The sequence below is a fragment of the Lithobates pipiens genome, unplaced genomic scaffold (genome assembly GCF_037356315.1).
Source record: "Lithobates pipiens isolate NorthernLeopardFrog02 unplaced genomic scaffold, aLitPip1_a1.2 Scaffold_10, whole genome shotgun sequence".
NCBI classification, from domain to species: domain Eukaryota; kingdom Metazoa; phylum Chordata; class Amphibia; order Anura; family Ranidae; genus Lithobates; species Lithobates pipiens.
In genome coordinates, this window is record NW_027507686.1 from 58,568,220 (window position 1) to 58,589,752 (window position 21,533).

The 21,533-nt window shown below is 45.3% G+C and overlaps 1 protein-coding gene across 1 annotated transcript in view; it reads left to right on the forward strand.

Annotated features, from left to right (window-relative positions):
- LOC143930910 (5-hydroxytryptamine receptor 3A-like) overlaps nt 1-19,115 on the forward strand; it is a 79,947-nt gene extending 60,832 nt beyond the window's left edge. The window contains exons 7-9 of the mRNA XM_077455598.1: nt 6,698-6,905; nt 12,052-12,276; nt 18,669-19,115. Of these exons, the coding sequence (XP_077311724.1) occupies nt 6,698-6,905; nt 12,052-12,276; nt 18,669-18,937 (702 nt within the window). The 3' untranslated portion in view covers nt 18,938-19,115. The remainder of the gene's footprint in view (nt 1-6,697; nt 6,906-12,051; nt 12,277-18,668) is intronic.
- Nucleotides 19,116-21,533: the final 2,418 nt, after the last annotated feature.

A 21,533-nucleotide genomic window follows, 5' to 3' on the forward strand; every position in this document is an offset into this window, starting at 1 on the left:
GACGTGCACCACTGCTGACCGCTGCCCTATACTGCAGCAGTCCTTCAGCGGTATAGGGACTGACGTACAGTCTGCTAATCACTAACACACAACCTGCTTGTTCCACAAAAGTTCTTATAAGGACTGGTAACTTGGTATAGGGTGCTACGGTACATAGGCTTGAGTGCGGTACAGTCTGCTGTTCTGTAAGGACCGCTATCGGTCCACAATAGATAGGGTTGACGTGCACCACTGCTGACCGCTGCCCTATACTGCAGCAGTCCTTCAGCGGTATAGGGACTGACGTACAGTCTGCTAAACACTAATACACAACCTGCTTGGTCCACAAAAGTTCTTATAAGGACTGGTAACTTGGTATAGGGTGCTACGGTACATAGGCTTGAGTGCGGTACAGTCTGCTGTTCTGTAAGGACCGCTATCGGTCCACAATAGATAGGGTTGACGTGCACCACTGCTGACCGCTGCCCTATACTGCAGCAGTCCTTCAGCGGTATAGGGACTGACGTACAGTCTGCTAAACACTAATACACAACCTGCTTGGTCCACAAAAGTTCTTATAAGGACTGGTAACTTGGTATAGGGTGCTACGGTACATAGGCTTGAGTGCGGTACAGTCTGCTGTTCTGTAAGGACCGCTATCGGTCCACAATAGATAGGGTTGACGTGCACCACTGCTGACCGCTCACCTATACTGCAGCAGTCCTTCAGCGGTATAGGGACTGACGTACAGTCTGCTAATCACTAACACACAACCTGCTTGTTCCACAAAAGTTCTTATAAGGACTGGTAACTTGGTATAGGGTGCTACGGTACATAGGCTTGAGTGCGGTACAGTCTGCTGTTCTGTAAGGACCGCTATCGGTCCACAATAGATAGGGTTGACGTGCACCACTGCTGACCGCTGCCCTATACTGCAGCAGTCCTTCAGCGGTATAGGGACTGACGTACAGTCTGCTAAACACTAACACACAACCTGCTTGGTCCACAAAAGTTCTTATAAGGACTGGTAACTTGGTATAGGGTGCTACGGTACATAGGCTTGAGTGCGGTACAGTCTGCTGTTCTGTAAGGACCGCTATCGGTCCACAATAGATAGGGTTGACGTGCACCACTGCTGACCGCTGCCCTATACTGCAGCAGTCCTTCAGCGGTATAGGGACTGACGTACAGTCTGCTAAACACTAATACACAACCTGCTTGGTCCACAAAAGTTCTTATAAGGACTGGTAACTTGGTATAGGGTGCTACGGTACATAGGCTTGAGTGCGGTACAGTCTGCTGTTCTGTAAGGACCGCTATCGGTCCACAATAGATAGGGTTGACGTGCACCACTGCTGACCGCTCACCTATACTGCAGCAGTCCTTCAGCGGTATAGGGACTGACGTACAGTCTGCTAATCACTAACACACAACCTGCTTGTTCCACAAAAGTTCTTATAAGGACTGGTAACTTGGTATAGGGTGCTACGGTACATAGGCTTGAGTGCGGTACAGTCTGCTGTTCTGTAAGGACCGCTATCGGTCCACAATAGATAGGGTTGACGTGCACCACTGCTGACCGCTGCCCTATACTGCAGCAGTCCTTCAGCGGTATAGGGACTGACGTACAGTCTGCTAAACACTAATACACAACCTGCTTGGTCCACAAAAGTTCTTATAAGGACTGGTAACTTGGTATAGGGTGCTACGGTACATAGGCTTGAGTGCGGTACAGTCTGCTGTTCTGTAAGGACCGCTATCGGTCCACAATAGATAGGGTTGACGTGCACCACTGCTGACCGCTGCCCTATACTGCAGCAGTCCTTCAGCGGTATAGGGACTGACGTACAGTCTGCTAAACACTAATACACAACCTGCTTGGTCCACAAAAGTTCTTATAAGGACTGGTAACTTGGTATAGGGTGCTACGGTACATAGGCTTGAGTGCGGTACAGTCTGCTGTTCTGTAAGGACCGCTATAGGTCCACAATAGATAGGGTTGACGTGCACCACTGCTGACCGCTCACCTATACTGCAGCAGTCCTTCAGCGGTATAGGGACTAAGAGTTTTGTCACAGGGTCATTTAAAAAATGACATGCAGAGGAAGAGGCAGGCCCTTCCGCAGGGGTGGTAGGGGTAGGGCAGGAGCAACAGGCTTGAGCCAAAGTGGGAAGTTGCAGAAGGTGCGTTCAATTACTTTAAAGGATGCACCAGACTTGGTTGAGTGGCTCGCTCAGCCTTACTCTTCTGCACCCTCCTCATCCTCTCGATCTGCACCCTCTTCTTCACTCTCTGCTATGTGCACCCCCAAAGACACTACCACCAACAACACGACCACCACCACCACCACCACATACCTTCCGCTTGAGTCACTGGAATTATTTTCCGATCCATATCAAGAGGACATTTCTGATGCGCAGCCACTCTTGGTATTGGATCAGGAAGAGGAGGTAGCAACAAGCGCTACTCAGCAGTCTGACGCCAGTACCCAGATCAGCCCAAGGAGGAGGTTGGTCCCCGGTGTTGCTGCCTACTCTACTTATAGCGGTGGGGAAGGTGACGTTGATGATGACGTGTCTAGTGATGTCACGTGGGTGCCCACAAGAGAGGAAGAGGAGGGGAGTTCAGAGGGAGATATGGACCAGCAGATAGGGAGGAGAAGCAGCAATGACTTACATTGCACAGCAGGGACAAAGCAGACTGCAAATGTATCAGGAGCGAGTCATCGACCATGTACGGTCACATCTGGCGCTCCCAGGACACCGGCACATGGCTCCGCAGTGTGGGCTTTTTTTAACGTGTCCGCTGCTGACAATAGCGTTGCCATCTGCAATCTTTGCAGTCAACGCGTTAGTCGCGGTAAGCCCAATACTCACCTAGGGACGACCGCCTTAAGAAGGCACATGAGCAGCCATCACCGAGCCCAGTGGGAGCAACGGAACACACAAAGCCACACTGCAGGCTCTCACCGTCCAGCCTCGTCTTCTACTTCTCCTTCTCCTCTCTCCTCACAATTGTCCTCCACTCCACCTTCCATCACGCCAAGCTCACATTTTTCTGCAAAAAGGCAGGCTTCCGTGGGCCTAATGTTTGAGCGTAAAAAAATGATGACGCCGGATAACCCTCTTGCCCAACGGTTGGCGGCTGGCTTGTCAGAACTCATAGCCCGCCAACTACTGCCATATAAACTGGTGGACTCGGAGGCCTTTCGCAAATTTGTGGCCATTGGAACACCACAATGGAAGGTCCCAGGAAGGAAGTATTTCTCAGAGAAGGGCATCCCAGAGCTATATGGCCATGTTCAGCGGCAAGTGAATGTATCTCTGGCACACAGTGTCGGTGCCAAGATACATCTGACCACAGACACGTGGTCTAGCAAACACGGGCAGGGAAGGTATATCAGTTTTACTGCCCACTGGGTGAACCTTCTGACGGCCGTCAAGCATGTAACCCGTGGCACCCGTGTAGATTTGGTTTTACCGCCACGGATTGCATGCAGGCCTGACTCTTCTTCTCCTCCTCCTACTCCATCCTCCTCCCTCTCCTCCTCAGCTGCCTCCTCCTTTTCCGCTGCTAGCGTCTCTTCCACTGCACCGCCCAAGCTCCCCAGAACCTATTCCACATGCCAGGTGAGACGTTGCCATGCCGTGCTGCGTCTGTTGTGCCTGGAAGCAAAGAGCCACACTGGCCCGGCACTCCTTTCAGCTTTGCGTTCACAGGCAGATGAGTGGCTAACACCGCTCAATTTGACAGTTGGTAAAGTGGTGTGTGACAACGGTGCCAATCTGCTTAGCGCATTGAAACAGGGCAAAATCACGCACGTGCCGTGCATGGCACACGTCTTAAACTTGGTCGTGCAGCGATTCCTTGTCAAATACCCTGGGGTCCAGGACATCTTGCGGCAGGCAAGGAAAATCTCGGCCCATTTCAGAAGATCTTACACGGCCATGGCTCGCCTTGCTGACATTCAGCGGCGACACCATCTGCCGGTCAGACGTCTTATTTGCGATTGCCCGACGCGATGGAACTCAACCTTCTATATGCTTGATAGGCTGCTCCAGCAGAAACGTGCAGTTAACGTCTACCTGTATGAACTCTGCGAAAGAAACGGTTCTGGGGAGCTGGGTTTTTTTTCACCGCGCCAGTGGCTGCTCATGCGCGACACATGCAGACTTCTGCGGCCATTTGAGGAGATCACCAAACTGGTCAGTCGCAGCCATGGCGCCATCAGTGACATGGTACCTTATGCCTTCTTTCTGGAGCGTGCATTGCGTCGTGTCATTGATCAGGCTGTGGAGGAGCAGGAGCGGGAAGATGAGGAAGTCGCAATGCTGGATGAATTCCCAGGGGGGGCTACTCTATCTGAGACAAGTCAACAACAGGAGTCTGATGAGGAGTCAGAGGAGGATGGTGCCGGGGCGGATGAGCAGGAGCAAGAAGAGCATGCTTTAAACCTTTCTGGGATCCCTGTTGTGCGAGGATGGGGAGAGGAGAATGAAGAGGACGACATTATCCTGGATGATGAGCAGGAGCCAGGCCACCACACCGCTTCCACTTTAGTGCAAATGGGGGCCTTCATGCTCCAGTGTTTTAATAGGGACCCCCGTATAAAAAGCATGAGGGTCAAGGACCAGTACTGGGTGGCAACGTACTTAGACCCCCGGTACAAACACAAAATGGCGGAAATGTTACCGCCGTCGCAGAGGGCTGTCAGAATGCAGCACTTCCAGGCCTTGCTTCGAGAAATGCTGCATTCTGCTTTTGCGTGCGCTGGCAGAGGAGCAATTCCCACTCCCAGAGAAGGATTTGCGGGTACCAATCCAACAGCGCCTGCAAGAAGAGGCCGGTTTGAAGATGTGTTGGTGACTTCGGATATGAGGTCATTCTTTCAGCCGACCCATCGACAGGTGTCATCCGGATCCAGCATCAGGGAACGCCTAGACCGTCAGGTGTCCGACTACATTGGGTTAACGGCCGATGTGGACGCTCTGAGGAGTGATGAACCCCTAGACTACTGGGTGGGCAGGCTTGACCTCTGGCCAGAGCTTGCCCAATTTGCAATCGAACTGTTGGCTTGCCCCTCATCCAGTGTCCTGTCCGAAAGGACGTTCAGCGCAGCAGGGGGGATTGTGACCGATAAGCGTACTCGCCTAGCTCACCACAGTGTTAACTACCTCACATTTCTAAAAATGAATGAGGCATGGATCTCGGAGGAATTCAACACATGTGATCAGTAGACCATGTATATGTCTATAAACAATTTTTGGAATCAAGCACACAGACCTTCTTAATTCATTTGGCTCACTTCCCTGACCCAAAAAAGCACACCGTACTATATGCCCCTACCCTCCTCTTTGAAGAGGTTGAGCGGTGTCATATTTCTACTGGGGCTGCTTATTATGAGGGGTTCCCACCATCCCTGTGCTGTGCTGACTTCCTCCTGGGTGTTCTTATTATGAGGGGCTCCCACCATCCCTGTGCTGTGCTGACTTCCTCCTGGGGGTTCTTATTATGAGGGGATCACACCATCCCTGTGCTGTGCTGACTTCCTCCTGGGGCTGCTTACGGTGCTGCTGTCAGCGCTGTATGTCACGGAGCTGCTGTCAGCGCTGTATGTCACGGAGCTGCTGTCAGCGCTGTATGTCACGGAGCTGCTGTCAGCGCTGTATGTCACGGAGCTGCTGTCAGCGCTGTATGTCACGGAGCTGCTGTCAGCGCTGTATGTCACGGAGCTGCTGTCAGCGCTGTATGTCACGGAGCTGCTGTCAGCGCTGTATGTCACGGAGCTGCTGTCAGCGCTGTATGTCACGGAGCTGCTGTCAGCGCTGTATGTCACGGAGCTGCTGTCAGCGCTGTATGTCACGGAGCTGCTGTCAGCGCTGTATGTCACGGTGCTGCTGTCAGCGCTGTATGTCACGGAGCTGCTGTCAGCGCTGTATGTCACGGAGCTGCTGTCAGCGCTGTATGTCACGGAGCTGCTGTCAGCGCTGTATGTCACGGAGCTGCTGTCAGCGCTGTATGTCACGGTGCTGCTGTCAGCGCTGTATGTCACGGTGCTGCTGTCAGCGCTGTATGTCACGGAGCTGCTGTCAGCGCTGTATGTCACGGAGCTGCTGTCAGCGCTGTATGTCACGGAGCTGCTGTCAGCGCTGTATGTCACGGAGCTGCTGTCAGCGCTGTATGTCACGGAGCTGCTGTCAGCGCTGTATGTCACGGTGCTGATGTCAGTGCTCTGTATTACGGTGCTGCTGTCAGTGCTCTGTATCTCCTGCACCCTCTTGTTTGCCTACCCTGGTCCCTGACCTTCCCTCTCCTCCATTGCCTTCATTAGCTCCATAGTCCTGAATTGTCAGAACAATTTCCCAAATAAAAAAAAAATGCTTGTAGTTATCGATCCCAAATTCACCTCATACATGTATTATGCTATTGTCCAGGTGGTGGGACTACGTGCTACCCCCTAATAATTACCCCGTGGCCGCAAATTCGACCTAAAGGTTTGCGAAATTCGCCTCCCATTGAAGTCAATGGAGCCCGCGGCGAACGGTCGTTTTCGCGAACGTTTGTGTCCGTTCGCGTTTCGCGTTCGCGAAACGTCCCGTCGGAAGTTCGTCCATCACTACACACATATACTGTACAAGCTTTATGAATGTAAGGTAAGATTTATGTGACAGGAGACTGCTGTATTATGTATATAACAACATCTCTTCTATTTTATAGATTTCTTTGAAAAGGAGCTCCACAGTTCAAATCATTGCATTTATTATTCCAATTTGCTTTTTGGTCATTTTGGATGTAGCTGGCATGTTTATCAATTTCATGGAAGGGAATAGGATTATGTTTAAAATTGTGGTTGTTTTGGGATTCTCTGTGCTGATTGTTGTCCTGAACCAAATTCTCCCCACCACCGACAGTCCTCCATTGTTATGTAAGTTTGCTATAAATATATATATATATAAGGAGCAAAATTATAAATGCAACACTTTTGTGTTTGCCCCTATTTATCATGAGCTGTACACGAAAGGCCTATTTCTCTCAAATATTGTTCAGAAATCTGTCTAAATCTGTGTTAGTGAGACACATGTGATGAAAAAAAATATAACGTAAACGATTTTTTTTACAAAAAAAGAAAAATTACACTCAAGCACATACAATCTCCCCCCAAAAAAATGTGAGGGCCCCCCACCCCCACATATATACACACACGAACGTAAAAGCATGCGTCGTAGCACCCACATGTGAAAACGTTGATTGTGATGCACATGTTACATATCGCAGGAGTGAGAGCAATAATTCTAGCTCCAGGCCTCCTCTGTAACACTAAACTGATACCTTTAAGGGGACCTTTGAAGTGTTTGAAGTGTCGCCTATAGAAAATATAGGGTACTGAAGTTTGATGCCATTTCTCAGGCACTAAAAAATTCTAAGTTTGCCATGTTGGGTCTCTGTTTACTCGGCACAACCTCGTCTTTTATAATTTACCAAATATTTGGGCAATTTATTGCGTTTGTTTGCCCTAATGTTCACGTTATGCTGCGTACACATGGTCGGATTATCCAGCGGACTTGGTCCGGCGGACCAGAGTCTGCCGCACAATCTGTCTGTGTGTGGGCTCTGGCGGACTTTTTCTACCCAAAAGTCCGGCGGACTTAGAAAGAAGTTTTGACTCAAAATTGTGCGACAGAAGACCGGGCCAACGCTAGTAAAAGAGCTGGAAGAAGAAAGCAGAGGCCCGGCAAGAAGAACCGAAGAGTGGGACAAGACCTCCGAAGAGCGGGACAAGACCCCCGGACAGCGGCGGCGACGAAGGACAAAGCCAGGCTCCTCCGCTAGTAAAAGAGCTAGCAGAAAATAGCGGAGGAGTCTGGCGAGAAGACCCCATCAAGACGGAAGAAGACCACCAGAGCTGTCTAATAAAGTATTTTAAAAACCTGTGTTGTGTTTTTTTATTTACACTTTTTTCCCCAGGTGAATGGGTAGGGGTACATTGTACCCCATACTCATTCACATAGGGTGGGGGGCCAGAATCTGGGGGCCCCCTTATTAAAGGGGGCTCCCGGATTCTGATAAGCCCCCCGCCTGCAGACCCCAACAACCAACAGCCAGGGTTGTCGGGAAGAGGCTCTTGTCCTCATCAACATGGGGACAAGGTGCTTTGGGGTGGGGGGGCTGCAGGTCCCCCTTCTCCAAAGCAACCCCCCATGTTGAGGGCACGTGGCCTAGTATGGCTCAGGAGGGGGGGGGGGGCGCTCGCTCGTCCCCACCCCCTTTCCTGACCAGCCGGGCTGCGTGCTCGGACAAGGGTCTGCTATGGACTTTCGGGGGATCCCCACACCGTTTTTTTGGCGTAGGGCTTCCCCTTTAAATCCATACCAGGTGGCGGGGCTTGCGAGGTGTCAATCTCGCCAATGGAGGCGGCAACATTGACTTCCTTCGCTAGTTCCGTCTACCTGGAGCCACGTTCAAAATGAATGGACTTTTCTCTGTGTGTGGGCAAGTCCGCCATAGTCCGGTGGATTGTCCGCCAGACCTAGTGCGCAGGAAAAGTCTGGTCATGTGTGGGCAGGTCTGCTCGGTCCGGCGGACCTCCACTGCAAAGTCTGGCGGGGTTGTCCGCCAGAGTCTGCCGGATAGTCCGATCGTGTTGTACGCAGCATTAGTGTGTTTTTTACTGAAATATTGCGTTTCCTAGACCTTTGTGGTAATATCATGCAACATAAAAAATGGAACTATGGCTATTTTATTTTCTAGAATGTCTGCTTTCAGAAAATATATAATGTTTGGGGTTTTGTGTAATCTTCAGACCTAAAAAATGTTTTACATTTTTTTCAAAAAAAAACGCAAAAATGGCTCTGGCAGCGAAAGGGTTAAAAGCTGATTGGCTAAAATGCACACTGTGCCAGATTTTACACTTTGCAATTTTAGTAAATCAACCCCCCCGAGACAGGAATAATGCCTTACATCATTACCATGGAGTTCCGCAAGAGAAAAAAATACAATATATAGGAATTAAACATAACACTACGACATTATAATGGTTGTCAGTATAAACATCTTGCTAACTGTAGCTCACCACACTGCAGTCCACTATAAAGCACTGTGGGGGTTATTTACTAAAGGAAATGCCACTTTGCACTGAAAGTGCACTTAGAAGTAAGTTACTGCAGATCTGAGGGGGACATGCAAGGACAATAAAAAACAGCATTTTAGCTTGCACATGATTGGATGATAAAATCAGCAGAGCTTCCACTCATTTCAGCTCTACCCCTAAGATTTAGAGCGACTGCACTTCCAAGTGCACTTTCAGTGCAATGTGGATTTGCCTTTCGTAAATAACCCCCTGTATCTTTCTCTATGCAGATTTCTCATCTTTTCCCCAACCAGCTACAATACAAACTAACAAGATGGATGGTGAGAGGCTGACCTTAAATAGTGAGGGAGATAGCATGTTCATTTATTTGGATAATTGCCTCTCATGGTGCCATCATTGTTGCATCTAAATTGCTTTTTCCCCATCAAAGTTAATTCAAATGCAAAAACCTAAATAAATCCAGGAAGCAAGTCAGGTCAGAATTATTCCAGAATTAGCTTAAAGCGATTGTATACCCGCTGAATTTATTTTTATTTTTTTAAACTAACCTGCAAAGGAAAAGGCATAATGAGCTAGTAGTAGTGCACTGCATACTAGCTCATTATGAAATACTTACCTTTGAACGAGGCCCCGACATCTGGCCCGATCCACGCCGAGGGAGCTGACATGTTCCCTCGGGCGTTTCTTCCGGGTATCACGGCTCCAGCGCTGTGAGTGGCCGGAGCCACGATATCGGCGATTTCTTCCTGGCAGAGTCCGGCTTCTGCCGGACTTTCAGCCGAGAATCCCCTGTGCGCATGCACCGCTGCAGTCAGCGGCACATTGCGAGGGAAATATCTCCTAAACCATACAGGTTTAGGAGATTTTTTTTACCTACAGGTAAGCCTTATTATAGGCTTTCCTGTAGGTAAAAGTACCAAAATTGAATATACAACCACTTTAAAGGTGAGCTGACCTCAGACAACATGATGTGTTTGACCAGCTTTTGAGCCCATTCACACCCTAAGTCAGTGATGGCACCCCAGATGTTTTGGAACTACATTTCCCATGATGCTCCACTACACTGCAGAGTGCCAGAGCATCATAGGAAATGTAGTTCCAAAACATCTGGGGTGCCAATGTTCGCCATCACTGCCCTAAGTAGTCAACTCTCCTAAGTATTCCAAGTAATACAAAAAGTTGCTTTTCACAATAACTGAACAATGTTCAGCCTTAAAGTATCAATGTTTATACCTGCTAAGAACTGACAAAAATCGAAAAGGGAAAATACACAAAAAAAAGCTTGTCTTAGTTTGTATGGTATTACGGAAGAAATCAGCCCGGTATTTCTACCCCAGGCTTAGGAATAATACAAAAAATAATAAATGAGGGACACAAGTCGCTATAATAGTGAGGGGACTTGCTAGTTCATTCCTTCAGATTATTGACTCTTATCATTGTTGCATCTAAATTACCCCCCCCAACGTGATGTGTTTGACCAGCTTTTGAGCCCACGTATGTATACACACCCTAGATAGTCAACTCTCTTAGCCCTTGTATACATGGTCGGATGTTCCGACGGAAAATGTCCGATTGGACCGTGTTGTCGGATAATCCGACTGTGTGTGGGCTCCATCGGACTGTTTCCGTCTGAATATCCGGCGGACAAAGTTTTAGAGCTGGGCTATAAAACTTTCCGACAACATGATCCGAACTGACTTTTTCCGATTGTGTGTAAAGAATTCCGAGTGGACAAAGTGCCACGCATGCTCAGATCAAATTCCTAGACCAAAGCTATTGGCTACTAGCCTGAACGTAGTCCCATCATAACGAAATAACGTCATCACATTACGTATGATTGGATTTTCCGACAACTTTGTCCGACCATGTGTATGCAACACAAGTTTCGGACAAAATTCGTCAGTCAAAATCCGACGGATTTTGTTGTCGGAATGTCTGACCGTTTGTACAAGGTCTTAAATATTCTAAAGGCCCGTACACACGGTCGGACTTTTTGACAACAAACATGCAAATGAGCTGTTTTGGAGCAACATCCGACTGTGTGTACGCTCCATCGGACAAACTTTTTCTGTTTTCATCGGACTTTTGTTGGCTGTGCGAATGGACAAACTTTCTGGCAACAAAAGTCCGATGGAGCAAAGTCCGACCGTGTGTATGCAAAAGCATCGGACTTTTGTACAAGGTACAAACACGCATGCTCAGAACCAATGCAAAAGATCAGACTACAATACAGAAGTTCACCAAAGGTGGCGCTGGAGTCATTGAACGTCCTCTTTTGAAGCAGCGTCAGTACGTTGTGACGTCATTACGTTCGTGTTTGTTGTCAAAAAGTCCGACCGTGTGTATGCAATACAAACTTGTGGATCACGCCCTTTGTACAAAAGTCCACGGAAAAGTTTGTACAAAGTCCGACCGTGTGTATGGGGCTTAAGGCTCGATGCACACTGGAGCTGATAAACTGCAGTTTATTGGAGTTTGGGCGTTTTTTGTAAAAGCCCATAAACTCCACTCTCCACTGCATGGAGCCTAAGTATTGCAAGCTATTGTTGTGTGTCACAGTAACTGAGCAAGGTTCAGACTTTAAGTATCAATGCTTAAACCTGCTAAGAACTGCCAAAAATCTAAAAGGGAAAATATAAAAAAGAGAAGATTCATGCAATTATGTAATCTCATATCAGGTGCCTTCTTTAGACTCAGATGATAGGAGATCTACTAGGTCTACTAAATGTTAGTGTAATAATAGTGCATGTGGGGGGAAGTAACACAATGTAGTAGTCAGGAATGTGGGAAGGGTTAAATGCAGCAGATAATATACTTTTGTGAAGTATATTAGAATATTCTCATTCAGATGCAGAATAAAAAAACTAAAAAAACAAAAAAAAAATCAAGAAAGGCACATATGGTACATTTCTACATTGTTAATTTCATAAACAAATGGTTTATTTTGAGATCTCTAACAAGCATACTGGCTTTTCTTTTTAAGGTTTATTCTGCTTTACTTGCATGGCCCTTATGGTTGTCAGTCTTATGGGTTGCATCGCAACTTCCTACATGTTAAACCTCTCTGAGACTTCCACCCACGCCCCTCCTTGGATGAAATTCTGTATCGAAACATGGTTGGCACGATTTCTCTTTTTCAACATAAATTGCTCAAAACGAGACCAAATTGCTCTACATGAGACCAAGTCTGATGATTTTATAGAAAATGGTGAGTTTGTGCAGTGGCATTGAAATGAAAGGCCCATTAAAGCTGCAGATTACTTTTCATATTTTCTGTTTGAAATATTTACGTTTACAGTGGAAGTTCAGTCAAACACTAACTATACTTAAAGGGGTTGTAAAGGTTTGTTTTTTATTTTCTAAATAGGTTCCTTTAAGCTAGTGCATTGTTGGTTCACTTACCTTTTCTTTCGATTCCCCCTCTAAGGCCGCGTACACACGGGCGGACTGTTCGCCCAACTTTGTCCGCTGAACAGTGTTTGGGCGGACAGTCCGCTCGTGTGTGGGCTTTCAGCGGACAGTTTCAGCGGACAGTTTCAGCGGACAGTTTGACGAACAAGGTTTTTCGGAAATTCCGTAAAACTGTCCGCTGAAACCTTGTTTCAGCGAACAGTCCGCTCGTGTGTAGGCTTGTTCGTCAAACAAAGTTGCGCGCATGCTCAGAAAGGATTTTCACGCCGAAAGTTATAATGCAGTGTATAGGACGTCGTATTTTTCGTCCCGTCGTACGTGCCGTTCACGTCATCGCGCACGGTTTCAGCAAACTGTTCGTTCGTCGTGTGTGGCCATGTCCGTCCATGCTAATTTTGAGCGGACTGTTTGCCGAAACTGTTTGACGGACAAAGTTGGGCGAACAGTCCGCCCGTGTGTACGCGGCCTAAATGTTTTTTTTCTTTGTCTGAATTAAACTGCCTTGCATACATACACGGTCACACCAAATTCTGACCGTTAAGAACGTGGTGACATACAACACGTACGACGGGACTAGAAAAAGTAAGTTCAATAGCCAGTAGCCAATAGCTTCCGTCTCGTAGTTGAATCTGAGCATGCGTGAGTTTTTGCGTGTTGGAATTGCATACACACAAAAGCATTTTCGGATAGGAACTTTTTACGACCAAGAACATGCTCTCAATCTTTTGCTGGCTGAAATTCGGCCAGCAAAAGTCTGATGGAGCATACACACATTCAAAAGCTCTCATCTGTCTTTTGCTGGCCAAATTTCCGATCGTGTGTCATAAGCCTATTCTATCTACCCTGTGAAAGGAAAGAACTATATACTTACTAATTCTAAAGGCATTCTGGTCTGGTCACATGATCAAATCCCAGTGCCGGCTTCAGTGTGGAGAAGGGACAGCCAAACATGCATGCCCCATAGTAAGCCTATGGGTGACGTCATTGCCCAGTCTCTGCAGCCATTGTCTGATCTCTTCTCTTTACTGAAGCTGGCACTGGGACCCAATCTTGTGACCGAAACGGAGCACCCTCAGCATTGGTAAGTATGCATATCTTTCTTTTACAGGGTCAACAGAATAGGCTTAGAATGGGGTTGGGAGTAAATTTAAGTATACGCTGTAGTTAGTGTTTGACTAAACTTCCACATTGATTACCTTTATTCCCACCAGTATTGTCATTAGATCATTTATATTGCTTACTGTTTGCCAATATTTGTGCAGTGATTATCTGGTCACACTGCCCCCCTCCATAGCTGTAATATAAAATATAAAAATAGGTAATTACATTTTCTTGTGATTGTACCTCTTCATGTCTTCATGCCTACTGATCGCTTATTTGTTTAAAAATGAATTCCTGGTATGTTTATTTTAAACATAGTTACATTGTTCCAGCTTAGACCAATTTAAATATATACTGTATATATACAATATCTCACAAAACTTTTTAACTTTTCATGTGACAACACTGAAGAAATTACACTTTGCTACAATATAAAGTAGTGAGTGTACAGCTTGCATAACGGTGTTAATTTTATGTCCCCTCAAAACAACTCAACACACAGCCATTAATGTCTAAACTGCTGGCAACAAAAGCCAGTACACCCCTAAGTGAAAATGTCCAAATTGGGCCCAAAGTGTCAATATTTTGTGTGGCCACCATTTTTGTCCAGCACCACCAGCACTGAATTAACCCTCTTGGGCATGGAGTTCGCCAGAGCTTCACAGGTTGCCACTGGAGTCCTCTTCCACTCCTCCATGATGACATCACGGAGCTGGTGAATGTTGGAGACCTTGCACTCCTCCACCTTCCGTTTGAGGATGCCCCACAGATGCTCAATAGGGTTTAGGTCTGGAGTCATGCTTGGCTAGTCCATCACCTTTAACCTCAGCTTCTTTAGCAAGGCAGTGGAGGTGTGTTTGGGGTCTCCAAAGGGAGGGGGTCATGCTCTGCTTCAGTATGTCACAGTAAATGTTGGCATTCATGGTTCCCTCAATGAACTGTAGCTTCTCAGTGCTGGCAGCACTTATGCAGCCCCAGACCATGACTCTCCCACCACCATGCTTGACTGTAGACAAAACACACTTAGTTCCCAGAGGACATCACTGCAACCTGCATCAGGACTCCTCTCAAAAAAACCCTAGTCCTGATTTATTTATTTGTGACAAGTACTTAAATAGCACAGTCAATTTAGTCAGCACTTTACATACAGTATATATTGTATATTCACATCAGTCCCTGCCTGTCACGGTACTACTTACAGCGAACCCACAGGCGAGCAGGTGACACAGGATCCCCCAGGGCGTGGAATCTAAGAGTCAGCCGGTCTTCCGCCAGGGACCATCTCACGAAGGTTTGGACTTAGCTGCGTGCTGACCCCAGGTCACAACCCCCGGGTTCACCCTGCTCGCTAGGGAAGTACCAGAAGACACTGTAGAGAAGGATGGATGGATGAAGCAAGGAAAGCCAGGTAGTGAGCCAAGATCAGGGCGGGCTGCAGACAACGTAATCAGAACAAGCCGGGTCGGTACACAGAAGATCAGTTCACAAGAAGTCAGGTAAAATGGGTTACACAGGGGAGCTTCAGAAACAAACGTTGCTCAAGCAATGGTAGCAAGTTAGGAAGGGATTTAAATAGAGAAGCACATGAGGGGCTGGACAGGAAGTAGCAGGAAGGAAACATATCAGGCAACAGGTGAAGGGCGTCGACGCCCATAGCTGCAGAGTGCACAGAGCTGAACACCTGACAGTGGACAACAGATGCCAGCCGACCCACTGCAGTAAAGGTGAGACACAGATCAGCTCCGCAGCTGATCTGTGACACTGCCCTCAAGGAGATTGCAGTCTAATATCCCTAACTCACATTCATACATACACATATCGGGCCAGTATAGACAGGAGCCAATTAACCTACCAGCATGTCTTTGGAGTGTGGGAAGAAACCGGAAACCCCTGAGGAAACCCATGTAGAGCATGAAAATTCAGTTTGAACCAATGACCCTACCGTTGATAGGTGGAAATGCAAGCCACTTAGCCACTGTGCAAGCAAGGGGCTGCTTCTAATTAGGAGTTATGCAAATATCAAAATGCCTTGATGGGTGGATGTCATTATGGTGAAATGGGCATCCCTAGGCCATTAGCATTTGCAGGCAGATTGCCCTAGTTAATGCCCACATGCATATCTCCCAACATTTTGAGATGGGAATGAGGGACACCTACTAGCAAATGTATGTAGGCATAGGACACGCCCCCTGCCACACCCCCTTAAAGGAGAATTAACCAAAAATAAAAGGTTAATTAAATCCACAAGGGCTTTTTTCTTACCACTACTATTACTTTATATTAGCTTTTTAAATTTACAAATGCAGCAATTTAGAATTTGGATGAAAGGTTTAGCATCGGGAAACACTTTTTGAAAGATAAAAAGTACATTTTATGTACAACTATATAGATCAGACCAAAATGAGGGACAAAGGAGGGGGACAGAGGGACATTGCTTCTAATCAGGGACAGTCCCTTGAAATCAGGGACGGTTAAGAGCTATGCACATGCGATGCTAAGCCTCCATAATTAACCACTTGCTTCTTGGGCACCTTCACCCTCTTCCTGCCCAGGCCTATTTTCAGCATTCAGCTCTATCGCATTTGAATGACAATTGCTCGGTCATGTAAAACTGTACCCAAATGTAATTTTTATAATTTTTTTTTAGACAAATAGAGCTTTCTTTTGGTGGTGATTATTAACTACTGGAATTTTACATTTTTTACTAAAGAAACGAAGAAAAGGGGAAAATGTTGAAAATTTCTGTTCTAGAAGTTTGCAAAAATTTTCTCTTTCACTGATGTGCACTGATGAGGCTACACTGATGGACACTGATAGGCTGCAGCGATGGGCACAAATAGGGGGCACTGATAAGGCTGCACTGATATGCGGCACTGGTAGCTGACAATAATAAGCAGAACTGATGGGCACTGATAGGTGGCACTGATGAGGAGGCACTGATGGGCAGCATTGATGGGGTTGCACTAATAATTATGATCAGTGCCCTGGTTATCTGTGTACATGTCCCCTGTCAGGATTGCCGGGTAATGGCTCTCCGATAGCTCCCAGCTGTCCCTGATTTCGAGGGACTGTCCCTGATTTGGAGCAATGTCCTTCTGTCCCTCATTCCTCTTCATTTTGGCCTGATCTATATAGATGCATATAAAATGCACTTTTTATCTATCAAAGCGTGTTTTCCACCTTTCATCTGATTTCTAAACTGCTGCATTTATAAATGCCGAAAGCCAATAAAAAAAGGAATAGTAGTGGTAAAAAAAAACACTTGTGAGTTTAACTAATCTTGTTTTTTTGTACAATTCTCTTTTAAGGAGATGTGGCAAGGGGTGTGTCCTATGACTGCATACTTTTGCTGATAAGTGTTCCTCATTCCCATCTCAAAAAGTTGGGAGGTATGGGCTCTCCTCTCCTTATACTGTAACAGCATGTGAGGAAAGTACTGCCGATAACCAGCAAGTCTGTTTATACTGTGATCAGCTGTGATTAGACACAGTGGATCATGTGGTAAATGACCGCTGTAATTGGCCCTTTATCACGATCCGTGATTGGGTGTGAAGAAAAAGAAAAGCCACTCAAAGCACAGGTTTCAAATGATACACCACCTTTGATAGGCACTCAGGGAACAAACGAATAAGCCTGGATAGCAGCACTCAGATACAACACCTTAACATCTTTATTCGATTAAAATCCAACGTACAGAAGTCAATCCATACAGTACAAAAGAGGGGGATGCAAGCAGCTTACATGTTTCACATGTGATCCGGTGTGACCAAAGGACACACCGCTTATTGAGCCACCCGGATGCACACCCCAGGGGGTGGGGTTCTGGGAGAATGGCCATGGATGCCCTCCTGGAACAACAGAGCCATGCATTAGCCATCTTTCAGCTATAGCATGGTAAGGAAGTGGTTCAAAGAACTGAAATGTAATGAATGAAAGTGGTGAGCCAGGGACAGTAAGGCTTGGGGTGAAAGGACTAGATGACGCTGAACGTCTTCCAGCCAGGAAATGGGGCAGGAGATATCAGATTTTTTTTCAGCTTCTAATGCACAACGTGAGAAGCCCAATTTCAGTACTGGTTAGAAACCTATGTAATGCCCCGTACACACGATCTGATTTTCCAACAACAAATGTTGGATGTGAGGTTGTTGGCATAAAGTCCAACCATGTGTATGCTCCATCAAAGATTTGTTGTCGGACTTTCCGGCAACAAATGTTGGCTAGCAGGTTCTCAGATTTTCCACCAACAAATTGTTGTTGAACTTTCTGATCGTGTGTACACAAGTCCGTCAGACAAAAGTCCACATGTGCTCAGAATCAAGTACGAGCCGGAAGCGCTCGGCCTTGTAAAACTAGTGTTCATAATGGATGTGGCATAAAAATGCAAGATTGACGGTAAGACTGGAGTAGAACTTTAACTGAATCGCTGGTGAATCAGCTCCTTTATACTTTATGTATTTCATCTGTGTACTTTGCTGCTTACCCAGAGCTCAGCTTTAACAATTGTAAAGATTCAAATGCTGAAATGACAACCAGAAAAAAAAATACAAATATTAATTTCCAAATGTTAATGTCTAAAGCCTCGCACACACGATCGGACTTCAAACAAACTTTACTTTGGATTTCGGCCGTGATTGGCCGTGAACTTGTTAAGCATACACACGGCAGAACTTTTTCAGCCAGATTTTACCAAATCACGTAGTTTTTCTGCTATTTACCGCCACCTTTGATCAACTTGTGTATTGTTGTCTGATCTTTTTAATTGGTTCTGAGCATGCGTGTTTGTACTTTGGACTAAAGTCTTATGGTTTTCTGTACACAAGATCGGACTTTGCTCCATCTGACTTTTGTTGCCGAAAAGTTTGTCTGTTTGCAGAACAAACTTTTGTCCGATGAAAACCGAAAAAGTTTGTCCGATGGAGCGTACACACGGTCGGATGTTGCCTTAAAACAGCTAATTTGCATGTTTGTTGTCAAAAAGTTTGATCCTGTGTATGGGCCTTTACACGTATTGAGTTGCTCGTTATATTTCTTGGTTTTCTAATATCTTTTTTAAAACCTGTTGTTTGTGCCACTGTTATTACTTTTTAGGCACTATTAATCCAAGATTTGCCCATAAGAGGGAAGATGCTTCACCTGTAACCGTAGATATAAATAATATAACGGAAAACCAACTTTTGGAGATGTTGCTGTTAGAAGTTCAAACTATCCAGCAGGAACTGATCTCTCATGAGACTAAAGAAGATGGTGAATCAGATTGGTACATTATCGCAATGGTGTTGAATCGATTGTTCATAATATTGTATTTGCTATCTATTATCATTACATTTATAGTAGTCTTCTCTCGTTGGGGGTCATAAGGAATACCCCTTATAGTAGTAATGGAGCTCCTGTAGTTTTGAAATAAATGATGTGCTCTAAAGTAACACAAAGTTCAGTGCTGTTAGGAACAAAGATATACCTTGCTTGCCATATTGTTTGAGCCCCAATTTATTTTGATTGCCATCATATACCATTAAATCGGAACTCTAGCCATAACTTTATTTATTTTTTGCTTTGGGTGGTGTGGGGAGGTGTTAGAACATCTTAACGTTTATATTGCTGTGTTTGTTCCCACTGGGGGAATGTACCCACACTTCCTGTTCTGGTGGCCACTCCAGGCTGCTAGACTGGCTACCAGAACAGGCTCTTCGGCTCGGTTCACACTACTGTGATGCAATTTTCAGTGCCATTTTGTAGTACTATTTTAATGTGAGTTTGATGTAAATTGGCTGTGCAACACTCTATGTGGCCAAGTCACACTGTAAATTGTGACAACACAGGAACCTTTTCCAAAATCACACACACATTGAGATAAATGGGCACTAGAGCTGCAAGTTTCTGGCCAAAATGAGAATCATAATTTTTTTGCTTAGAATAAAAAGATCACGATTCTCAATGTAAAATCTTTTTACATTATACAAAAAAAAAATGGGGCTTTAATGATTTTTTTTTAAAATCCACTAAAGTGTATTTTTTTCCCAAAAAATTACATTTGAACGACTGCTGCGCAAATACAGTGCGACATAAACTATTGCAACAACCACCATTTTATTCTCTAGGGTCTCTACTAAAAAAAAATCTATATAATGTTTGTGGGTTCTAAGTAGTTTTCTAGCAAAAAAAAATGATTTTAACTTGAAATCAACAAATGTCAGAAAAAGATTTAGCGTTTAAGTGGTTAAACTTCCCTCGTTTTCAAACCAAAGTGTATTACTTTGATCCAAAGGACAAATTGTTACAATGTTTCTACTTAGTTCCACTGCTAAAAATTTTTGTGATTTTTGACAGACTGCCCTTTTTTTTTTCCTTTCTTTTGATTGCTGTCGGCTTTAGCAAAGCAGAGAGAATTTTCTGCATAGAAAGAATCGGAAAAAAATACTTTTTTCAAGATCGCAACGGGGAAACAATTACGATAACGATTCGCTCTAATGGGCACCATTAAATACAATCTGATTTTCCTTGTCATGCAATTCTGTGCGACTCAAGTCGCCACAGAAGTCAATCCACGTTAGAGAAATCTACTCCAGGATACCACTTCTTAATACAACTTTCTTTTAACCCACACCTGCATATATATATATATATATATATATATATATATATATATATATATATATATATATATATATACATACATATATATATATAATGCAAATATAATCTGATTTCCCTTGTCATGCAATTCTGTGTAAGTTAAATCGCATCAGTTAAATTGAACTGCACTGTCAAATCAATATATTCATGCTACCAAATTTACTGCTGCCAATCCAGGGACCTCTTCTTTAAAACCATGGGATCTTAGAGAGCAGCCCCTTAACTTAAATATCAACAGTGACCTACCAATTCCAATTACCTAACAACAAATAATAACAATTATTTGTATTATTAATTATTTTATGAATATACACTCACCAGCCACTTTATTAGATACACCCTGGACCCCCCTTTGGCTTTAGAACTGCCTTAATTCTTCATCGCATAGATCCAACAAGGTGTCGGAAACATTCCTCTGAGATTTTGGTCCATAGTGACATGATAGCATCACACATTTGCTGCAGATTTGTCGGCTGCATATCCATAATGTGAATCTCTTCCACCACATCCCAAAGGTGCTCTATTGGATTGAGATCTGGTGACTGTGGAGGGTCATTGGAGTACAGTGATCTCATTGTCATGTTCAATAAACCAGTGATGAAAGAGGCGATTGCATCTCTGCGATCAAAGCTGCCTGGAAAGACAAAATTGCATAAGGGGAACTACTGTTAAATAAGGAAAGAGAGTGCTCGGGGGCCCATGCTGACTCTCCGACAGAGGCCAATTATTCTGCTCTGTTGGAGACTCTGCAACTTGTTTCTTTACATTTCCAAGAACTGGGCCGAGCTGGGGTTGGGAAGAAGGCGGAGTTGTTATTTGCTCAAGGGGAAAAAAATGGCAAACTTCTAGCCCTTTTAGCGGTGGAACAAATAACACCAGTTAGTATTCCTATCATTAAAACCAGTGTAGAGAGTGAAGTTTCAGTCCCTTCTGATATTCTAGAGGAATTTGTGCGGTATTATACCACACTATATTCTCCTATACCGTCATATGATGCTAGTGGGCTGGATGGGCTTTTAAGTGACCTCTCTTTCCCCACGTTATCAGACTCAGATGTTGCACTTCTTGATGCTGACATATCTGCTCTAGAAATAGAGGCAGCGATCCTAGCTTTTCCACCACACAAGTCTCCGGGCCTGGATGGCTTCCCGGCGGACTTCTATCAGCATTTTATGCCACAACTAGCCCAAAGACTCAGTGTTCTTTTTGACCATTGCCTTAAAAATGGAGCTCTCCCGAGTTCAATGATGGAAGCATAAATGGTCCTGCTGTTGAAACTGGGTAAAGACCCACAAGAGTGTTTGTCCGACTGCCCCATTG